The 19693-nt window shown below is 54.1% G+C and overlaps 2 protein-coding genes across 10 annotated transcripts in view; one reads left to right on the top strand and one right to left on the bottom strand.

Moving 5' to 3' along the window:
* Ncoa5 (nuclear receptor coactivator 5) overlaps positions 1-6142 on the top strand; it is a 33014-nt gene extending 26872 nt beyond the window's left edge. For 2 of the 3 annotated variants that reach the window (NM_001430218.1, NM_001106543.2), the window contains 3 exon segments: positions 2297-2496; positions 3567-3887; positions 4349-6142. In NM_001430218.1, the coding sequence (NP_001417147.1) occupies positions 2340-2496; positions 3567-3887; positions 4349-4938 (1068 nt within the window). In that variant the 5' untranslated portion in view covers positions 2297-2339 and the 3' untranslated portion in view covers positions 4939-6142. 3 annotated transcript variants of the gene reach the window in all.
* A 618-nt stretch (positions 6143-6760) lies between these two features.
* Positions 6761-19693, bottom strand: part of Slc12a5 (solute carrier family 12 member 5) — a 39406-nt gene continuing 26473 nt past the window's right edge. For 4 of the 7 annotated variants that reach the window (NM_001393675.1, NM_134363.2, XM_087647485.1 and 1 more), the window contains 13 exon segments: positions 6761-9087; positions 9234-9367; positions 9597-9611; positions 9928-10127; positions 10220-10342; positions 11400-11507; positions 12295-12426; positions 12827-12996; positions 14265-14460; positions 16625-16793; positions 17905-18009; positions 18348-18467; positions 19377-19475. In NM_001393675.1, the coding sequence (NP_001380604.1) occupies positions 8996-9087; positions 9234-9367; positions 9597-9611; positions 9928-10127; positions 10220-10342; positions 11400-11507; positions 12295-12426; positions 12827-12996; positions 14265-14460; positions 16625-16793; positions 17905-18009; positions 18348-18467; positions 19377-19475 (1663 nt within the window). In that variant the 3' untranslated portion in view covers positions 6761-8995. 7 annotated transcript variants of the gene reach the window in all.

Here is a 19693-nt window from a genome sequence, read left to right as displayed (position 1 = left end):
AGTTGGCATATAGGACTGACAGGGAACCTATGGGTCCCAGGACAAAGGTTCTACTGCCTCAGAAAGACTGAACCTGGGTGCTTAGAGGAAAAGACAAATAAGGTTGTGAGTAGATTGAAGTAGATTTAGTTTTTGGCCCATCCCATTACTCTCTTCATGAAGAAAGGAGTATGAGCATTGGTGGTGATGTGGCTGAAGGATAAGGAAGAGAAAGAAGGAGGAAGACGGTCTACTAGGACCCATAATGCACAACGCTGGTTCCATTGAAGAGGCAGAAGAAAAGGACGATGGAGAAGTACACTGGTAAATGAAGTCTGTCCATCCAGAGAACCCTTGTCTCAGAAAACCAAAACACAGAGAAGAGTTTGATAAAATCAAAGCTTCTTTGGGGCAGAAATCCTAGTGATGCAGGGTATCCTCTCCTTAGGATTCACCAGCAATTGGGGATAACAGTGGGCTACACAACCACACGTCAGCAGCTCCTCAATAGCACAGGAGCACCATTGTGGATTCCAAGGAGCTCCTTCTTTTAAGTATTTCCTATGAAATGTTGCATCAAAGCAAAATTTGGAAAGCTATCAGAAAGAATTTGGTCAAAACATGCTTAGAACGTTTTGTTCATTAAACTGGCAGAAGAACCAGAGGGAGCTCAACAGTTACGGACACACAGTGCCTGCCCTGCTGGGGGAGCTGTGTTCAATTCTCAGCGCTGCATGGGGGCTGACCACCTTCTCTAGCTACAGTCCTAGAGGATCCGGTGCCCTCGTCTGGCCTCCTGGGGCACGAGGAGGTACAGGGTACACGGGTGTGTGTGTGCATGTGTGTGTGTGTGTGTGTGCGTGTGCAGGCATATGAATAGAAACCTTTTAAATGTAATAAACAGACTGGTAGAGGATAAAAAGAACTACAACAAGTTTTATGAGCAGTTTTGAAAACCTCTAAGTCAGAGTGGGTGAAGACCATCCGAGTCAGATGCCTTCATGCTTTTTATGATACCACAAAGTTGTTTCTTGTAAAGATGAGAGTGAAGAAAACTAGAAACACGTGTGTTCGTACAGGAAGCCCTCTGTGCACCATCGCATCAAGCAGTGGCTCAGGAGTGATCTGTATGACAGCTCTTTGATGAGCACTGTGGCCCATAGCCGAAGGATTTTGAGGGGAAGATGTATCAGACTGCTTGGGACTTTGAGAAAATAGATAAACAGGAAGAGAAAACCAGGTTTAAAAACTTAGCAAAATTATGAAAAACATCTTAGGAGAGAGGTCAAAGGTCTTTCGGTGACATCTGCATGCTGCAGTCACTTACGGGCAGACAGCAAATGTGAAAAGAATCTTAAAGGTCTAACACCCGAGAGACAGTTCAGCCTTGGGGACTAGAAGATAGCACAAGACCCCATGTACATATTCCTGATCACTCCTTTTTTGAGACCTTAAGACAGGAAGTAGGCAGAGGCCGTCAGGAGAGGCAATTCTGGAGGACCTGGCTACTTAGCGTCTGGAACTGCACTCCTATCCTGTGACTCGAGTTGGGAAGCTCCCTGGATGCTGTCTAGAAGGCCCTAGAGGATGTTCAGACTCCCTGTTGTTGAGTGTGATCCAACTGCTGACAGTACCAGCACCGTTGTGGCAAGTGTCCTTTGGAGTGACCTCATGGATGACACGTGGAAGCAGCAGGCAGGCGTCACCAGAAGACACTGATACACATGTTCAATGCCCCCTCATTCCTTCTGATAGTATAGTATCTTTTCTGAGCGTGGGGGTTGGGCAGTGTTAAACTTCTGGGTGGCGTGCGAGCGAGGATGGAGCTGCAGTTCCTTCCTTTAAGTGAGACAGATGGCCAGCATCCATGCAAAGCAATGGTACTTTGTCTAGTGTCCAGTTACCTCATGCTGTAACGATTAAATCCTTCTCTGGTAACAGCTTGTTAAGCTAAACTTAGTGGGAAGTACCCTCCGCAGGGCTTGCTTTCCAAAGTAGTAGGGAACAAAATGCTACCTTCCCAAGGTCTAAACAGGCTGGTTGGGAGCAATAGTGTCCAGTCAGAGTCAGCTTTAACAGGTAATGAGATGGGGAGGAGGCAGTTTGAGTACCATCCTACGGCAACTTCCCGTGTGCTCGAAGCACAGTTAAAATTATTTTAGGAAAAAAAAATTAAAAAAAATTATTTTAGAAACCTGAAGATAGTACTGGGTGGACTTAAGTCTGAGTTCTGAGGAGACATAGCTGGCTGAGGTCCAGAATTACAGATTGAGCCGTGGCCAGGGAGTGCTCACCCAGATCCTGTTTGTTCTCATAGAGATTATGCGGAGTCTGTGGGGAGGAAGGTGCGAGACCTGGGCATGGTTGTGGACCTGATCTTCCTCAACACAGAGGTGTCCCTCTCACAAGCACTGGAGGATGTCAGCAGGGGAGGGTCTCCCTTTGCCATTGTCATCACCCAGCAGCACCAGATTCACCGTTCCTGCACAGTCAACATCATGTTCGGAACTCCACAAGGTACAGAGACCTAAGTAGTCCAAATTCCCAGAGGTAGTCACCAGCACAGATTCTGTGCCCTGCCTGTGAGAAGTGGGTTTTGAGGAATGACTGACATGTTCCAGTTCCAATGTGGCAGCCCCTTCCTTTCCCTTCCTTTGCTGTGGAAAAGACTTTTCATCTTTTCTGTGGTGTTCTCTGATACTGTTCTAGACCTGTTGGCAAACCGTCAACAGCCAGCTATGGTGGAGAGGCAGACTGATTAGTAGTGAGTACAATTTCCAAGTATGAGTAATTCCACCATGCCCCATCTCAAGCCATCAGTGGGACATCACTGAAGGGACCTGGCTCCCAGTGAAGTCTGACTTAGGCATCTGCTGCCTAAAATGCAGCTCCCAGGGATGAGACTCTCACAGACAGGCTGCTGGTTGCCAGTGTGCTAGAAAAGCAAGTAGAGGGGTTATACAGGCAGGAGAGGCTCTTTCCGCTAGAGGAAATCAGCCAGCCATCTGTGCCCTGTCTATGATTCTTAAGCCTAACTTCCCCTTTTCCACCTGCCTGTGCTCTGTTGTCCTGGCTTTCACACCCATAGTCACAGGGTGTGGTAAATTGCTTGTCTCTGAGGAGCTGTCTTTAGCTTGTGTGTAGATGTTCATGTAAGGTTCCAAGACGTGTCCTCAGATAGGACTGTTGCCCCATTGAGGAGAGATGGTTGGTCTTAACCCATGACCTTTGAACTGATGAATTAAAACCATAGTGACTGCCCGGAGCACAGCAGAGAGCCAGGCTTCACACAAGACTCTTGGGCCTCCTGCTGCTGTGTGCTGCTCCCCACGTGGCCTATTTGGCTCTGTGGGAGGCTTTTGTATTCCTTGGGTTTTTACCACAGGTCTGTGATCCACTGAGGAAACAGCTCTGTAGGAAGGTGTGTCCCACACTGAAGAGTGCTGCTCTGTCCCTCAGCCCACCTCACTCTAGGTTCAAGACTTCTTGGCACTGCAGTGCTTCTCTGCTTTGAGACTGAGTGCAGCAGTGAGCACTTGGATGTGTCGTGGGTCTGAGAAAGTGACTGGTGTCGCTCCCTTCTGTAGAGCATCGAAACATGCCCCAGGCAGACGCCATGGTGCTGGTGGCCAGGAACTATGAGCGCTACAAGAACGACTGTCGAGAAAAGGAGCGCGAGGAGATCGCCCGACAGGCGGCCAAGATGGCTAATGACGCCATCCTCCAGGAAAGAGACCGTGGAGGCCCGGAGGAGGGGGGTCGCGGGGGGCACCCTCCAGCTATCCAGAGCCTCATCAACCTCCTGGCAGATAACAGATACCTCACTGCAGAGGAGACTGACAAGATCATCAACTACCTGCGAGAGCGGAAGGAGCGGCTCCTGAGGAGCAGCGTCGACTCTCTGCCTGGTGAGCTACGTGGCAGGGCCGAGGTGAAGTTCTCACTCTGCATTTCTCTCATCCCATGCTCTGTTGGGAGGGTGGCATGCCCAGGGTTCTCCAGGGTGGGCAAGGGACGAGCCGTCCTTTGGCTCTCCCACAATCCATGCACGCTGACGATCCTGGCAGCTATGATCTTGACTCACTGCCGAGCTCTGCTCCCTGGAGTTGAGCTGTTGGGGCGTAATCTAGTATTGCTGGCCTCCTGGGAAGGAGCCGTGATGGATGCCCCTTGTCTGTTTATTTAGGTTCTGTTTTGTTTTTTAAGCAATTTTATTGGGCATTGATTGGGCTGCTTTCTTTGGAATTTGATGTTATTGTCTGTACTGTGTGATTGTTGTGATGTATGATTGCTATTCTTCCTGTGGCTGCTAGGCCTCCTGCCCTTAGGGGGCACTCTCAACCAGATGCCTCCCTCTTCTGTCTTCCAGGCCCGATTTCCCGCCAGCCACTCGGGGCGGCCTCGGGTTCCTCGCTGAAGACACAACCAAGTTCCCAACCGCTTCAGAGCGGCCAAGTGCTCCCTTCTGCTACACCCACTCCAGCCGCACCCCCCACCTCCCAGCAAGAGCTTCAGGCCAAAATCCTCAGCCTATTCAATAGTGGCGCGGTGGCGGCCAACAGCAGCTCTGCATCCCCCTCAGTGGCTACCGGAAGTTCCCAGAACCAGAATTTTTCCACAGCAGCAAACAGTCAGCCTCAGCAAAGACCACAGGCCTCAGGAAATCAGCCTCCAAACATTGTGGGACAGGCAGGGTCTGCTCGGAACATGGGCCCTAGGCCTGGGGCTCCTTCCCAAGGGCTCTTTGGTCAGCCTTCCAGTCGCCTGGCACCTGCCAGCAACATGGCTAGCCAGAGGCCTGTATCTTCCACAGGTATTAACTTTGACAATCCAAGTGTACAGAAGGCTCTGGACACCCTGATTCAGAGTGGCCCTGCCCTTTCCCACCTGGTTAGCCAAACTGCAGCACAGGTGGGGCGGCCGCAGGCCCCCATGGGATCTTACCAGAGGCATTACTGAGGCTACGCTGGTCCAATGTCCCTAGTCCCCCCCTCTCTGGCCCCTCCCACTTCATCGTAAGTAGCGTTGTTTGGAAGTGTTCATCACACTTTCCAGGTCAGCATCAGATATCCTAAGTTTCTCTCACCACTCCTTCCGGCGGCTGTTGCTTATCACTTAACAGAATCAGAACTTAGACTGCATCCGGGGCTGGATCTTTTGTTTGGGTAGAAGATAAGTAGGCTCGGCTTCTGTCTGGGATTGCGCTGGCACCTACCTGGCAAATTTGGAGGAAAGAAGGAAGAAGCCAGGCCCAGCTGCCCCAGTTGAGAGCACCATTTCTGGAGCCAGTGGTCACCACCTTAGTTCCACCTCCACATCAGCCAGAGCTGGGCTCCTGCCTGGCTCACAGTAAAGCCAGGTGGCCTTGGCAGGCAGTGTCATCATTGTCCCATCAGAGAATGAGACTCCAAGGACTCAAGAGTGATTTCTCTGGACTGTCAAAGAGCCACAAGGCAGCCAGAGAAGAGAGGACTCTTGTGCCTGCGGCAGAGTGGTCCCTTGAAGTTGGTTTGGTTTCATAGTTTTCCATTTTCTTGGAAGGCCTCTAGACAACTGAACAGCTCTCTCAGCACTTTGACATGAACTGTGACTCTGGGCCCCACTGCTCTCTACAGCGTTAGCCATGCCGTTCTCTCCAGCCGCACCTCATGCAGGCAGCACTGGGGCAGCTTCAGGCGCTGAAGCCGGACACCTGTGCTGTCAGTGATTCATTCTGAGCCCCAGGCTTTCATTTTCATCTAGACTCGTGTACTGTTTCTGATGAGCAGGAGACAGGGACCATTTGATGTTAGAGTGGCAGTTGGATATGTCCTCATACAGAAGAGCATTCGTAACTTTTGAGACAGGGTGATACTTCGGGAAGGGTTCTGGCCGCTGCCCTGAGTGGAGCCAAAGGAAGAGGCACTTTCTCCTTTGGGGAAGACTGCGCATTAGAACCCTGGGGATCGAGTCTGGGGGAGAACAAGGCCTGACCAGGCAGCAAGAGCGCTAACTCCAGTGCGTCCCTGCCAGGGGCCGAGCACACCAGTCCAGAAGCCCAGCCCCGGGCGGCAGTTTACGTTCTGATCTGTTTGTGTTCCACGGTGGGTTTCCTCCCTCTTTGAAACTCTTGTGTTGTTGATAAAATGAAATAATTACTTTTTAATTAAAATGAAAAACCAGACCTGTGCAGATCTTTCTTGGGCGTGTCTGCAGTACCTCTGCTGAGCACTTTCCCCAAGATCAGAGTCCACACCCAGCCTAGACTGCATGTGCTGCCCGCCTAGTGAGAGGCGCTGACAGCAGTGCCCACAGCAAACTGCTGCTCTGTGCCTGCTGCTAGAGACAGCATATGGCAGGTGTGTCCAAGATGCGTTACAGGGACGGAAGCCATTGTGAGGAGCCTCTGTGGGCGATGGTTTTCATTCCTCTCTTGCCTTCATGCCTGTTGCCATCCATTGTGCATACTCTATAGTCAGAACCTGAGGCCTTGAAGAGCCTTTAGTATACTTGGTATGAATGCCCCGAGCCTCCGCCAGAGAAGAGACTCGCTGCCTCCCAGAGGGTGCCGGCAGCCGTGTGGCTTGACACCTAGGAAGCACTCCTGGTCAGGCACGGGGCCCCAAAGCTGGTGTGCTCACTTCTGTGAGCAGAGGATAGCCTTCCCACCTAATACCTAACTAGCCAAGTTCCGGCCCAACCTGGGCTCCATGAAACCCTGTCTCAAAAGACCAAAGCTTCATGTGCTGACGGTGAATTTGACTTCCTCCTGAAGTCTCTAAACCGTGCCCCTCAGGCTGTCAAGGGTGTAATAAAATTATTTTTATTGCATTGTGTGCAGACAGGTATCTAAAAAATGAACACAGTAAAAGCCTTAAAGCAGTAAATGGGAGCATTCAACAGTAAAGGAAAGAACTGATCCTCTCCTTTGCATATTGGCACAGAGAACACACGATCAATACCGAGGCAGGATGCGAAATACCGAAACACTAAAATTAAAGGCAGGCCTAATAATAATAGTAATAACGATAAATACTCTTGATTTGGCTTGCAACCTCTCCTATTTACAAGGGTTTTGGACTGCATTGCATTGCCCTGCACATAGGTCGGCTGAAACAAAAGCAACACTCTTCTCACTACCAGGCTATTGAAATATTGCACTCAGAGTAAAGTCACCTGGATGGACATGGAACATCTAGCTACAGTGATTATAAAGGTGACTTGAACGACACAAGGTTCATAACAAATATTGCACATGGAGCACAGAAAACGGGGGGGGGGGTGTTGTTGTGGGCTGTTTGTTTTCATCAACAGAAACTTTGCTCTTGCCAACCAGAGGCTGGGCCCAGGTAGTGCAACTTTGGTTCCCTAATCGGTGTTGATACTGCCTCCTCCCCGTTTGCCCAGCCCCTCTCTTGCCCCAAAAGGCAAAACCACAGCAAGGGAGGGCAGTCTTGAAGGAATGTCAGGTCCTGGGTCCAACACTTCCGACTTGATGGCTACTACCTGGAAGAATATCCAGTCCCCATCAAATCTCAGAGAGGTCCTGAGCCAAGCAACAGGGCAGTGGCCCTCGAGCCCTGCCACTGGCCACACTTGAGCCTGTCTAGATGGCACCAGCTGCAGCTCTCTCTGCCTTGGGCTCAAGGAAAAAGGTGGTGAGGTCAGCTAGTGGCCCTGGCCCTGGAGTGGGCAATGATGTCTAACTAGGTGCGCAGACCAGGGCCCTGGGGCTGGAGGCACTGTACCCAGTCCCAGAGGGCGCTTAAAGGAGCATGCAGTGCCTGTCCTCTTAGTAACGTGCCCTGGGGGAAGGGAACCAGCCAAACGCCTCTCTAGGGCTGAGGGCTCCTCCCCACAGGTGGGCGTGGTGGAGCGGAAGCGCCAAGGATGAGTTAAGAAAGCCAAAGTCCTTGTGTCCTACGAGAGGGGGAGAGGGGGAGCAGGGGGCAGAGAAGCGCCAGGAACAACTGAACCCATATGACTCCATTCCCTACTCCAGGTCCTGGTATCTGGAGACAGTAACTAAGGACTTGCTGCTAGGCAGCAAAGCTCCGCCCCAGAACCACCAGGGGGGCTGGGTCCCCAGGCAGGACTTGCAGAGTGGGGACCAAGAGGCTGCGCGAGGCCTCCTGTGAGTCGGCCCCTAGACTGGCATTGGCCCCTCACCTGTCCCAGGAAGGAAAGTGGGGAGGGTGTGCCCTCCAGCTCCACAAATTCAGTCTTTGGCGAGGAGCCACGGGACAGGGGGAGCAGGCGGCAAGCCAACAGAGGAGAGACGCCTGCTCCTCCACGAAGGCACCGGGCAGGGCTTCCTCGGTGGGCGCGGGCCTCGGTTTCTCCCCCTGGAGGGGTGTCCCCTCCCCCTCCTGGCCGCTGGGAAGCTCGCATCCACCGAAGCCGGCCGTCGCCTCACCTGTGTTCGCCAAGAACTGGAGGGAAGAGAGGGAAGCCCGGGCCGTGGACAGGAAAGGGAAAGGAGAGCGCCGGCCTTAAAGCACTTGGCTCTCAGCTCGGGAGCGCAGGGAACCCTGGCTTCCCGGGTCTCCGCCTTCCTGGGCGCCCGCAGCGGGGAGAGCGCGGCCGTGGCGAGGAGTCCGTTGCGTTTCTAGTTTACAGAAATATGGGGACATTAAAAATACACTCGATGTCTCCTGTACACTATGTATAGCGCAGCCGAGCGGCGCCCGGGCTCAGCGACCAGGGTCCGGGGGGAGCGCGGCGGGGCGTGGGGAGGGACGGGCTCGGGGCTCCCCGGCCCGGGACCACGGTTCCGCTCCTCTCCACGCCGCCTCGCCACCTTTATTGCAACGTCTACTCCGGCAGGGCGAGGCCGGGCTCAGAAAAGGGGCCCACGGGCCGCCCTCCGGGTCAGCCCCGACGGGCAAGGCCTCCGGGCCGCAGGCAGCGGGAGGGAAGAGGGCCAGGGCACGGGCAACGGGGTCTTATGTAAACGGTGACAGCGGCGGGGAGGCGCGGCGAGGGCTCCGGGGCCGCGGGCCGGGCTCGCTCGGGCCGGAGTGGCAGGTCCTGGCCTTCAGGAGTAGATGGTGATGACCTCTCGGCCACCACCGCGGACCAGCATCACCCGGTCCAGTTGCTCAGTGAGGACCTCCAGGAATTCCATGTCTGAGAGCTGGTCAAGGAGACAACCTGCGCCTTCCCTCAGCCCGCCTCCCTGTCCTGGAGTTTCCATCCCAGACTAGAGGACCCACGTAGGACCCACGTACGGCGCCGCTCCCATCCCTCTTCCCCTTAACTTAAATCCAGGATACAGTTTTCATCTCCATTGCGGTTGCGGGGAGGCCCGGGCATGTTGAGCAACACCAACTTGGCATCCCGGGATTTATTCACGATGACCTCGTTCAGCCGCACAGCTGTGTGCATGCGCCGCACGTTGGACTGGTTCCTGCAGAAGAGAGAGGAGAGGAAGTAAGGACATTAGCCCAGGCCAGGAAAAATTAGGTCTGGTTGCCCTCCCAAGTCGGGCTGCTCGGGCCTGGTGCTTGCCAGCTTGGGACCGCCCCCAACCCCAGAACTCTCCAAGCTGGACAATGACCAGGGACACCCCTTGAGGGTTCCGTGGAGTGGGGACCTTAGAAACCTCGGAGAAAAGATGGAAATGGTGGCGCACTTACAAGTTTTCCCACTCCCTTCAGGAAACAGAGAGAAGCAAAGAGAGAAAGAAAAAGAGGGGTCAGGAAGAGGCACCCGCTGAGCCAGCCACCATCTGCCCAGGACAAGCGGTGCCCCCACCACCACCTTCACCTTTTCAACACCTGCAACTCGAGAGCGGGTCCTGACCCTTAACGATCAAGCCCAGCCCTGTCAGTCTCGAACTGGGGAAACCAAGGCAAGTTCTGCCCTTGGTCGTCAAACTGCCAGATCAGGACCCTCCTGCCCATGTATCCTGCCATATTAAACACCTTTAGGCCCACCCTACCCCCAGACGCAGCCCCAGGCCCGTACGGCTTCATGCTGAAGAAGTCCTTGATCCCCTCCGAGGAGACGGGACTGGGGCCTTTGTTCTTCTGAGCCGCTGACTTATCCTTGGTCCAGGTGAGATGCACCTTCTCTGGGTCTGTCTCCCCCTCCCCCTCAGGCTCCTCCCCTGGAGACGGCGAGCTGCTAGGGCAGCTGGGAGCACTCTGGTCATGGATCAGCTGCACCTGAGGTAGGGATGATGGTTCAGCAGGTGACACTTTCGGTGGCCAAAGATTCTGCTGCCTCTAGTGAGAGCCGAACCACTCCAGTCACTCACCTCCTCTTCTGGCTTCTCCTCGTTGTCACAAGCTGTCTCTTCGGGAACATTGAGGCGGAGCCGAGTGTTGGCTGGATTCTTCCTCCGAATGGAGCCCCGAGATTCATCTGTGATGCTCTGGATCTAGGGAGTGACACAGGTTGGTGCCAGCTCTGCTGGGGGTCACCACCCACACCCTGCCAAGAGCCTTTACTGCAGCTGGTGCTTATCCGGGTGACACGCATTCCCGAGTGGCTCACATTGTGAAAATAGTGGAGTGCCTCTCGACCAGACACCTACTGCATCGCTGACTTGGCCTCTGGTCTCCAGAGCCCAGGCCTCCCTGCCATCGGTAACCAGCGGTCTAACACCTGGCACGGCAAGCTTGAGCCTGGCACCATGGTCCCATGCCACTCTGGCACACGGCATTTCTTATCACTTCTGCTATCGCCCTGGGTGACACCCCTGTCCTTCAAGGGTCTGTCACTCATTTCCCTGAACACCTACCAGCCACATTCTGAGAAGCAGCTTCTCCCCACCTGAGAGACTCTAAGCCCCAGGTTCTTTACCTTCGCCTGCGGGACCCTCCACTCACTCCCTGACAGCTACTTCCGGGAGCTCTTCGGTCCACAGCCCTGGGTATCATCCCTCACTCCCTCCAGGGACTCCACTCCCTGGGGTGGATCTTTTTATCCATACTCCAGGGGGCCAGTGATTGAAACTGAAGAGACCTTACCCCATGGGGTGCTCGGCACTACCTCGCCTGAGAGCCTTCGCTCATCCCCTAGGAGGCTCGCCCCTGACTCCTCCCCAGCATCCAAGTCTTTAAATACCCATCTGTTACCCACTCGGCGAGTCTCCCACACTGGTGGCACACACCCCCTGAGAACTTGTCATCCATACATATTTAGCATCCACTATTCTCCCTCAGGCCTAGAAGTCTCCTACAGAGACAAAAGTCTGTCTCGATGCCAAAGTCTCTGTGAGGGGGATGGAAAGCGGCAACAGCCACATGTAGCCTCACAGCAGGAGAGCTGTGAGATAGGGAGGTGACGGGGGTGGGGGGAGTGGGGGGGGACACCTAATGTGAATACAGCATTCCTGATGGCCAGGGATGGCAGCCCACAACTTCCCACACTTGTGCAGGCCCTCAGTCCTAAGAGCCCCATCAGAGCGCCCTTACCTCCCAGGGCACCCTTACCTCCCGTTCCCGCTCGTTCTTGGTGAGGTGCATCTGTTTGAGGATCTGAGAACGTTGTTCCATTACCAATGTCTTCTCGTAGGTGTATGCTGAGATGTCGCTCTCGTGCTACGGGGCGAGGAGAAGGCAGCGGCTAGGAGGGGAGGCCAAGGTGGGGGGAGGCAGGAGCCCTCCCTCCCACCTGCCTGCAGCTCCCTATCCCCATGTCCTTGCACCAAGCTTCTAGGAGGCAGGGGACCAAACCATGGCCTAGGAGAGCAGGCAGCTCGTTCCCTGTGCACCCAACACGGAACCCAGGGGGTAAACTGTGAAGTGATGAATGCATTGATTAATTAACAAATTACCCGAGTGAATGGAGGAGAAGAAGAGGATGAGAGATGAATGAACACATACCCCGATGAATGGGGCGTTAAGGGAACAGACTGACACATGTGTAGGTTAATGAACTCAGCATGAGGCATGGATACACTGAAGAGGTGGAGAGACAGGAGTGGGACAGTGTGCCCTCAGGGAACAGACCATGTGGTAGCCTGCCTGGGTTTGAATCCTGCCTCTTCCACTCACTGTGTTGTATGGTCGGTCCCCAAACTTTTCTGTGTCTCAGTGTTCTAGTTGGGAATGAAAACATCAGTGTGTGTGTGTGCCTCCCTGGAGGTCATGAGAGTCCCAACTCGCCAAGTGCACACAGCAGTCTATCATAGAGTGAGCACTCTTCAACATGGCGGCTACTCTTGTGGGAGAGGGCTGGCTGGCTGAACTCTTGGACTCGGTCACAGAGGAAGGCAGCCTACGTCATCCACTTATGGCTATCTGAGTGGTCCTGTTGGGACCCCAGCCAAAAGGAAAGAGCCCCCAGCTGGGACTTTAAGAACGTCCGGGGCTCCTAGGGACCTACCATCTCCACGACTTCCACCTCTGCAGTAATTCGTAAGTGGTACAGAAACGTGGTCAGGTCTTTCTTCATCTGAATGCTGTTGTCATCCATCTGCGCCACGGTGAAGATCCGCATTTTGCATTTCCTCCAGACCTGCAAGGATCAGAGGCAACCCAGAAAAATGTGGCCAGAGGCTAAGAGACAACCTGTGACAAAATGCCCCTCCCCCCTTCACCTGTCACCAGGCATGGGGGCTGCCCTGGACCAGAGCCCAGAGCATCATCACCTATGTACCTGCGTGGACACATACCCTCCTGCACCACGGACAGCCGTGCACACCCATACCCTCCTGCACCACAGACAGCCGTGCACACCCATACCCTCCTGCACCACGGACAGCCGTGCACACCCATACCCTCCTGCACCACGGACAGCCGTGCACACCCATACCCTCCTGCACCACCGACAGCCGTGCACACCCATACCCTCCTGCACCACCGACAGCCGTGCACACCCATACCCTCCTGCACCACCGACAGCCGTGCACACCCACCTTGTGGTGACGCAGGAGGAAGGGCAACAGCATGAGCATGCCCCCGTCGTGCACGATCCACCACACGTCAATGCTGCCCTCAGAGAAACGCTCAGGGTTCCCGGGGAACATGGAAACATTCTTGGTGACCAGCAGGGCGAGGTGGCCAGCTGTAGTTTCCCGGACGAGTTCTTGGAAAGATCAAAATAAGACCCGAGGGCAACAGTGACCAGTTTTCCCAATACTCAGGAAAAGCCACAAGGTTTCCTGGCACCCAGCACCCAGCACCCAGCACCTACCACACTCCATCCGACCTTGACCTTGAACTCCAGTTATCAGGGTACCAGCACTGCCTGGGCCTCATCATCTACTGCTACTTAACTGTTGAAAAAGTACTTCAGTCTCTCTCTCCTGGGCTGTTTTCCCATCTGTTAAGTGACAACAGTGTCCCCTGTTCTTTTTTTCTTTCTCTGTGTGTGTCTCCCTCTCTCTGTGTATGTCTGTGTGTGTGTCTGTGTCTGTGTGTGTTTTGTGTCTGTGTGTGTCTGTGTATGTGTGTCTGTGTGTGTCTGTGTCTGTGTGTGTATGGGGGTATTTATGTGGGCACACATGTAGATGTATATGGAGGGCAGATGTCAATCTCAGGCACCCTTCCTATTCTCGAATTACGCACCTTGTTGGGTGTGTTTGTTTGTTTGTTTGTTTGTTTGTTTGTTTGTTTGGGATAGGACCCTAACTGACCTGACTGATCTAGAGCTCACAGAGCAGGCTATGCTGGCTGGTGGCTGAATCCCAGGGAGTCTCCTATCTCTGACCCCCAATACTGGGGACCTCTGGATTCCAGGGTGAAACTTGTGTCTTCATGCTTTCCTGGGGAGCACTTTACCAACTGAGCCCCTCCCCAGCCAATGCCTCTTTTGATTATGAAGAACCCACCATGTGTGGCCTCACTGAATCCTTGAAGAGAGTCAGAACTGTTCGGAGTTAACAGGGGAGCCTCTGGCTATTTCAAACATGACTTCCTAGCTGTGTGACCCAGGCAGATTCCTCTGTCTCTATGTCTCCGTCTCACACCAACATGCAGGTGACAGTACCTAGCGCTCACGGACATGAGAGCATTAGAGAAAGCCTCAACTGACTTGGTACACAAAGCACATTCTCTAAGTGTTGGTTGGACACATCTAGGACAGACCAGAGCCAAGACACGAACCCTGACCTCAGTGACTGGGAAGCTGCAGCCCTTGCTCTGCCCCTGTCCTGGCTGATGGTGTGGTATCACCTGCATGTGCGCGCGCACACACACACACACACACACACACACACACACACACACACACACACACATGCACGCGCACGCTAAGAAGCAAAACATCCCAGAGCCAGCCCTTCAGCCCTGAGCCCAGCCCTGAGCTCGTCACCACGGCCACAGCCACCACCACCACCACCGCCTTGTCAGTACCGATGAAGTTCCTCCATGTCTGATGATCCTCCTTCTGTCGCCAGTTGCGAGGCCAGCCCACTAGCACAGTGTTGTGTTGCAGGCCCCCGAGGCCCCCGGATTGGATCAGGTGGGACACACCGTCACGCAGGTTGGAGGAGATCACTACCTGGCAGAAGCCCTTCACCTTCTCAGCCTCCATCAGGCGCCGGATAGACTGTGGGGAGGGGATGTGTCGATGAGGTCCAGCCTCAGATACCCTGAGGTGGATCTGGGGCTCACAGACTCCCTCCCACCCTTTCATCCCTCCCTCCCTCTCTCTCTCTGTCTGTCCCTCCCTGCATCTATCCCATCTTTCTGAACCTCAGCTCTGATTTTATCCAACTCTGGGACCCAACCAGGCATCCCACCCCTTCCTGCTCCTCACAGATGAGCCCCTCAGCCTCCCCCCTCAGCCTCCCCCCTCACACCCCCCCTCAGTCTCTCCACTGGGCCTCCTCGATAGCAGCTGTGCCCTAACTTGCACACTCTCCACCACCATCTCGCAAGCTCTTGACCCTATCATCCATTAAAACCTGGCTCCCTTCACTCAGAGGCCACCCTCCCCAGACAGCACCCTCCTTCTAGACCACAGTCAAGCCAGGGTGTTCTGCACGGCCACATGTAATTGTTTAACAAAAATAACGATAATCATTTTCAGCCCACATTTATCCTTTGATGAGGGAAGGGTTCTAGTTACTCCCACTTTATCCATGAGGAAATCGAGGCTCGGAGGAAGAAAGTCTCACTTGAGGACAAGCTGCTAGTGTGAGAATTGGACAAGCCAGGAGGCCGATTTCAACTGCTCTGCCCTCAACCGCTGCCCTGGTGTCAAGCATGCAGAGGCTAATTTCCATCTCTGCCACCTTCTGGCTGTGGCTTCAGGCAAGCCACCTAACCTCTACTCATATCTCCCCATGGTGGGGCAGATATGCTCGGGAATCAGGAGAATTACACAAGTCGATTCATGAAAGGGCTCAGGACACTGCCCTGTATCATAGCCCTAATGTGTCGGATAGCTGTTATCTTTAACTCAGCGAGAGCACTCAACAGTGCCTAATGGGGCTGGAGCCTCCCATGTGTGGCTGTGGCCTGTGGCTAGCATTTGGTCTCTTGCCCTGCCCTATCCCTAGCCTACTGCCTGGTACCCAGCATGCTCTCCTCCAATCCATGTTGAGTTGTCCTGACTAGTTGGGGCCCCCAGCTCCAAGTCTTGATAGATTGATGTGAACGGCTCAGTGAGGCAGAAACAGCGACTGTCAAAAGCCATTAGGGGTGTCCCTCCCCGTCCCACCTCACCTCCCTTAGGCCCCCTTTTCTCTCTCTACTCCCGGCTACAACCTTTCGGGAAGACAGGCCTAAGTCTTAGGTACAGCCCCCGGCCTCTTCTACACGCTGGGTTCTAGACACTTCTACAGTTCATGCCCCATTCACAGTGGCTCTGTGTGCTCCTTTGTGGATGTAACAAAAGCAGGTGACCCAGAGCCAGGGGCATTCGCCAGTCCTGGCTAGACTTCCAGCCAACCTTGTGACTTCAGAAAGCTGCCATTCCTCTCTGGGCCTTGGGTTCCTCCTACAAGGTCTTTGAATTTGTTCTTGTTTTTATTTTTGTTTCATTTAATTTTTTTTGAGACAGGGTCTCTCTGCGTAGCCCTGGCTGTCCTGGAACTTACTATGTAGATCAGGTTGGCCTTGAACTCACAGAGATCCATCCACCCATTAGACTGGGATTAAAGGTGTGTACTACTATGCCCGGCAGATCCTTGGTTTTGAAAAGACCTTAAAAGATTTCCCCTTTCAGCAAGATGAATAGTTTCTGACTTTAGGTAACCTGGCCTCTAAGCCTCAGTTTCCTCATCCATAAAATGGGCCCTTCTGCCTCTATTAGCCATTGGTTCTGTAGGCTGAATCGTGTGTGTGCACGTGTGCACAGATGTTCATGAGGTCAGAGGCCTGAGGTCGACTTACTTTTTGAGTCACTCATTAAACATAGAGCTCACTGATTGGCTAGCCAATAAGCTCCCAGGATCTTCTCATCTCCATCCCTGCCCTCAGAGCTAGAGTTATGCATACCCAGCGTTCCCCCAGGGCCTGGCTTTCCTGTGGGTGCTAGGGACCTCAGATCAGGTCCTATTAAACAGCAAGTAAGCACTTCGTCCGCTGAGCCCTCTCGCCAGCTCCTATGGGGTGACATCTAAGGCACTTGCTCACTCTCTGACGCTCAGGTTTGCCTTCTAAGAAGAGAAGTTGCCCGAGTGCCCTTTGATCCCCAAAGGCACACTGAAGGCAAGAACAGTTCCCTTCAGACCCTGGCTTCCCCACCCTACCCGGCCTCTCCTCACCTCCTCTGCCCGCTGAGCCTGAGGGTGGTTGTCCAGAAAGGTGCCCTCAAGGACAGAGCCCACAATGGTCAGGCCCTTCCCTGCCTTGAGCTGGGAGGTCAAGGACAGCAGCTGCGGGTGCACCACGTTCTGGTCCTGGTCCACACGCACCAGCACCAGTAGCTGGGGCCTGAAGAGGGTGCAGGTCCATGTGACCCACCTCCCCACCTCCCAACAACCTACCCTCCCACCACATGACTGACATCAGTTTACCCGTTTGTCTTCTATGCCCCCACACCTGGGCCCCATCAACCATAACCTTCTGGGGCAGCAGCAACCACTTCATTGAACAGCAAGCCGTCCAGCCATCTCCCATGCATACCTCTCCATACATCCGCCCACCCACCGGTCTCTCCATCTACCCCATTCATCTATCCATTCAACCACCTACTCAGCCATTTTATCTTTCAGCCGTCCAGCTGTATCCAGATGAATTTACCCACCAGGCATTATTCGCTCAGGCACCCACCCACACGTCCACCCACCCGCTGTCCGTTCACACATCCATCTCCTCACCCGGATAGACTCCTCTTTGCATGTATGCTTAACCCTGCATCCTTCCAGCCATGGACCCACCACTCCTCTATGCCTTCTGCTTCACATCCCTCCAACTCCGTATCACGTCAACGGTACTGACCAAGGGCCTACTACTCTAGGCTGGACCCTGTGCTGTCCACTTGGGAACCTACAGACAGTGCCAAGAGTGGCATCTGGGAACCCCAGGCTAGTAACGTGTCTCTAGTTCGGATCTCCAACTTGACCCTTGATGGAACCAGGGAGCCAGAAGCTGAGCTGGGGTGTGCAGTGGGAAGTGTCTGACCTGAGAGGCAGGAGGGAAATAGGGCCTGGAGACTCCTGGGAGACCCTACCACCCTCAAAGCAGAGGCCAACACCACAGAATTGATGTCTATCTGCCTCTCTCTGTGTGCGTGTGCGTCTCCACAGATCTGTGGGGCTGGCAGCAACCCCGAGACCTAGGAAGGGAGTTTGCCATACAACGTGAGTTTAAGAATTACATTTCACAAGAAATGGCTGGGAGGCTGCCACAGTGAATGGATATGGAGAACAAATGTCTGGGTCTCAGTCCACCATAGTGTTGTAGAAGGAATCTGTCCGGCTGGGGTCAGGGTCTTGGTGGGGGAGGTACCACTCAGCCAAACAAAGTCAGAGGGATAAACCTGGTCCCTGTTCCCTTGCCGTGCCCCCTCCCAAACCCCTTAGCTGAACCCCTTACTGCTCACCTCCAGTTCTTTGTATGCGGGGGTCCTTCCTCCAGACGCAAGAGAGCATAGCGAGCTGCACTGAGAGACAGGCCTCGGATCCCATCCCCCCACTCCTTCTCTGCCCTGGGGACCAGGAAGGGGAATCACATGAGTCCGAGAAACCAGGAGCAGCAGGGGAAAACATCTCACAGAACTGGCAGTTCCAGGGCACAGCCATCTCTCCCCCACATCACTCTGGCTTCCTGACTTAGACAAGCCGTAATCATCCCTTTGAAATCATTTCTAAATCTAGATGCCCTCTCGTCCGTTTCTCAAGCCTTAGCCTCATGTCCAGACCTAGCCCATGTCACCATCACCCCGTCCCCTGTATTCCAGCCCTGGACCACCACCCAGTTACCCTTCACCGTCTGTGTTGCTCACCCTGCCCACCCTCAACCTTTCTGGCCTCCTCCGGCACCTACCCCCGGTACTCGATGTACTTATAGATGAGGCCAGCGATGAGCATAGCTACCAGCGCATAATACCAGGAGCAAATGAACATCAGGGCCAGGCAGAGGCTCATGCCCAGGAAGGAGAGGGTCCTGAAAAGAAAAGAGACCCTGCCCCTGAGCCCTGGCAGGGCTGATGGTGAGTGACACTGACTCAGACGGCACGGCCTGGGCAAGACATGGTCCTGCAGGCCTACCTCCTGCCCTGTTGTCACCCTGAGCACCACACAAACACGAAGCTTTCTAAATAAGTGTCCATGACAGGACACAGATCCATGCCCCCACCAACTCTCAAATCACTGCCCCATCTCTGTCCCTGAGACCCTGCCTGCCGGTCAGCCTCAGGTACATGGCTCCAAGTGGTCCATGGACACATTGGAAACAGGACCTTCCGGAAGGAAGCCAGCCTCAAGAATGGTCCTGAGACCGAAGTCATGTGGCCTTCAGTTCATTCTCCAACAGTCTTACTGGAGACCATGGGCCAGTCACTTGCTGTGAACTCAGATTTTTTTGGTGTGGAGTGAGCATGGTCCTTCCCATCATAGAAGAAAAGCCACAGAGTGACATGTCGAGGAGGTCTGTGGACCCCGCCTCAAGGGCTGAGTCCTCTCTGCATCCAGGGCCAATGTGCTCCCCAGGAACCCAGGAGGGAGTGTGACTATTGTGCCCAATAAAAACTGAGACTCCAAAAGGCTCCATCACCAGCCTAAGCTCCCAGAGCAAGAAAGTGGAGAGTCAGCTGGTGAATTTGAGTGTGTCAGACTCTAACCTCCATGTCACATTTTAAGAGGTGGAGCAGGGAGAAGGGGTCACTGAGGTCTATTTTATGACTGCCACGTTACTGCCTATACTCAGAAGACCCTCTCTACGACCTTCCTGGAGCTAACTGGATACAAAAGTTGGAGGGATGGGACACCCTGTTCAATGACCTCAGAGCTGAAATGGGGCTAAGGAGAGGTAAGACATGGTTCTGTGGGAAAGGGTTTGGGGAGGGGTGCTCACCAGTGGTAATATCGGAAGCGTGGCCTCCAGTTGGGCGTCCTCAGCAGTGTCTGCACCGCGCAAGCCAAGTTCACAAACATGTAACACATCAGGAAGAACCTGCAGTGAGAATTGATCTGAGGTGAAACAGGTGCAGGGGACGCAGAGAGAGAGAAACCGAGACCGGAAGAGTGAACAGGACTGACAAACCGAGACCGGAAGAGAGAACAGGACGGACGGACGTTGCAGGGAGAGGGGTAGGAAGAAAACGAGAGAAAGGGCTGGACCTCACAGCACACCCTCGTGTGTGTGAAGGTGAACCTGCACGACAGAGGGCA

Source organism: Rattus norvegicus, chromosome 3 (assembly GCF_021556685.1).
Source record: "Rattus norvegicus strain SHRSP/BbbUtx chromosome 3, alternate assembly SHRSP_T2T, whole genome shotgun sequence".
In the NCBI taxonomy this organism is placed as follows: domain Eukaryota; kingdom Metazoa; phylum Chordata; class Mammalia; order Rodentia; family Muridae; genus Rattus; species Rattus norvegicus.
This window is presented reverse-complemented; position numbering and strand designations above follow the sequence as displayed.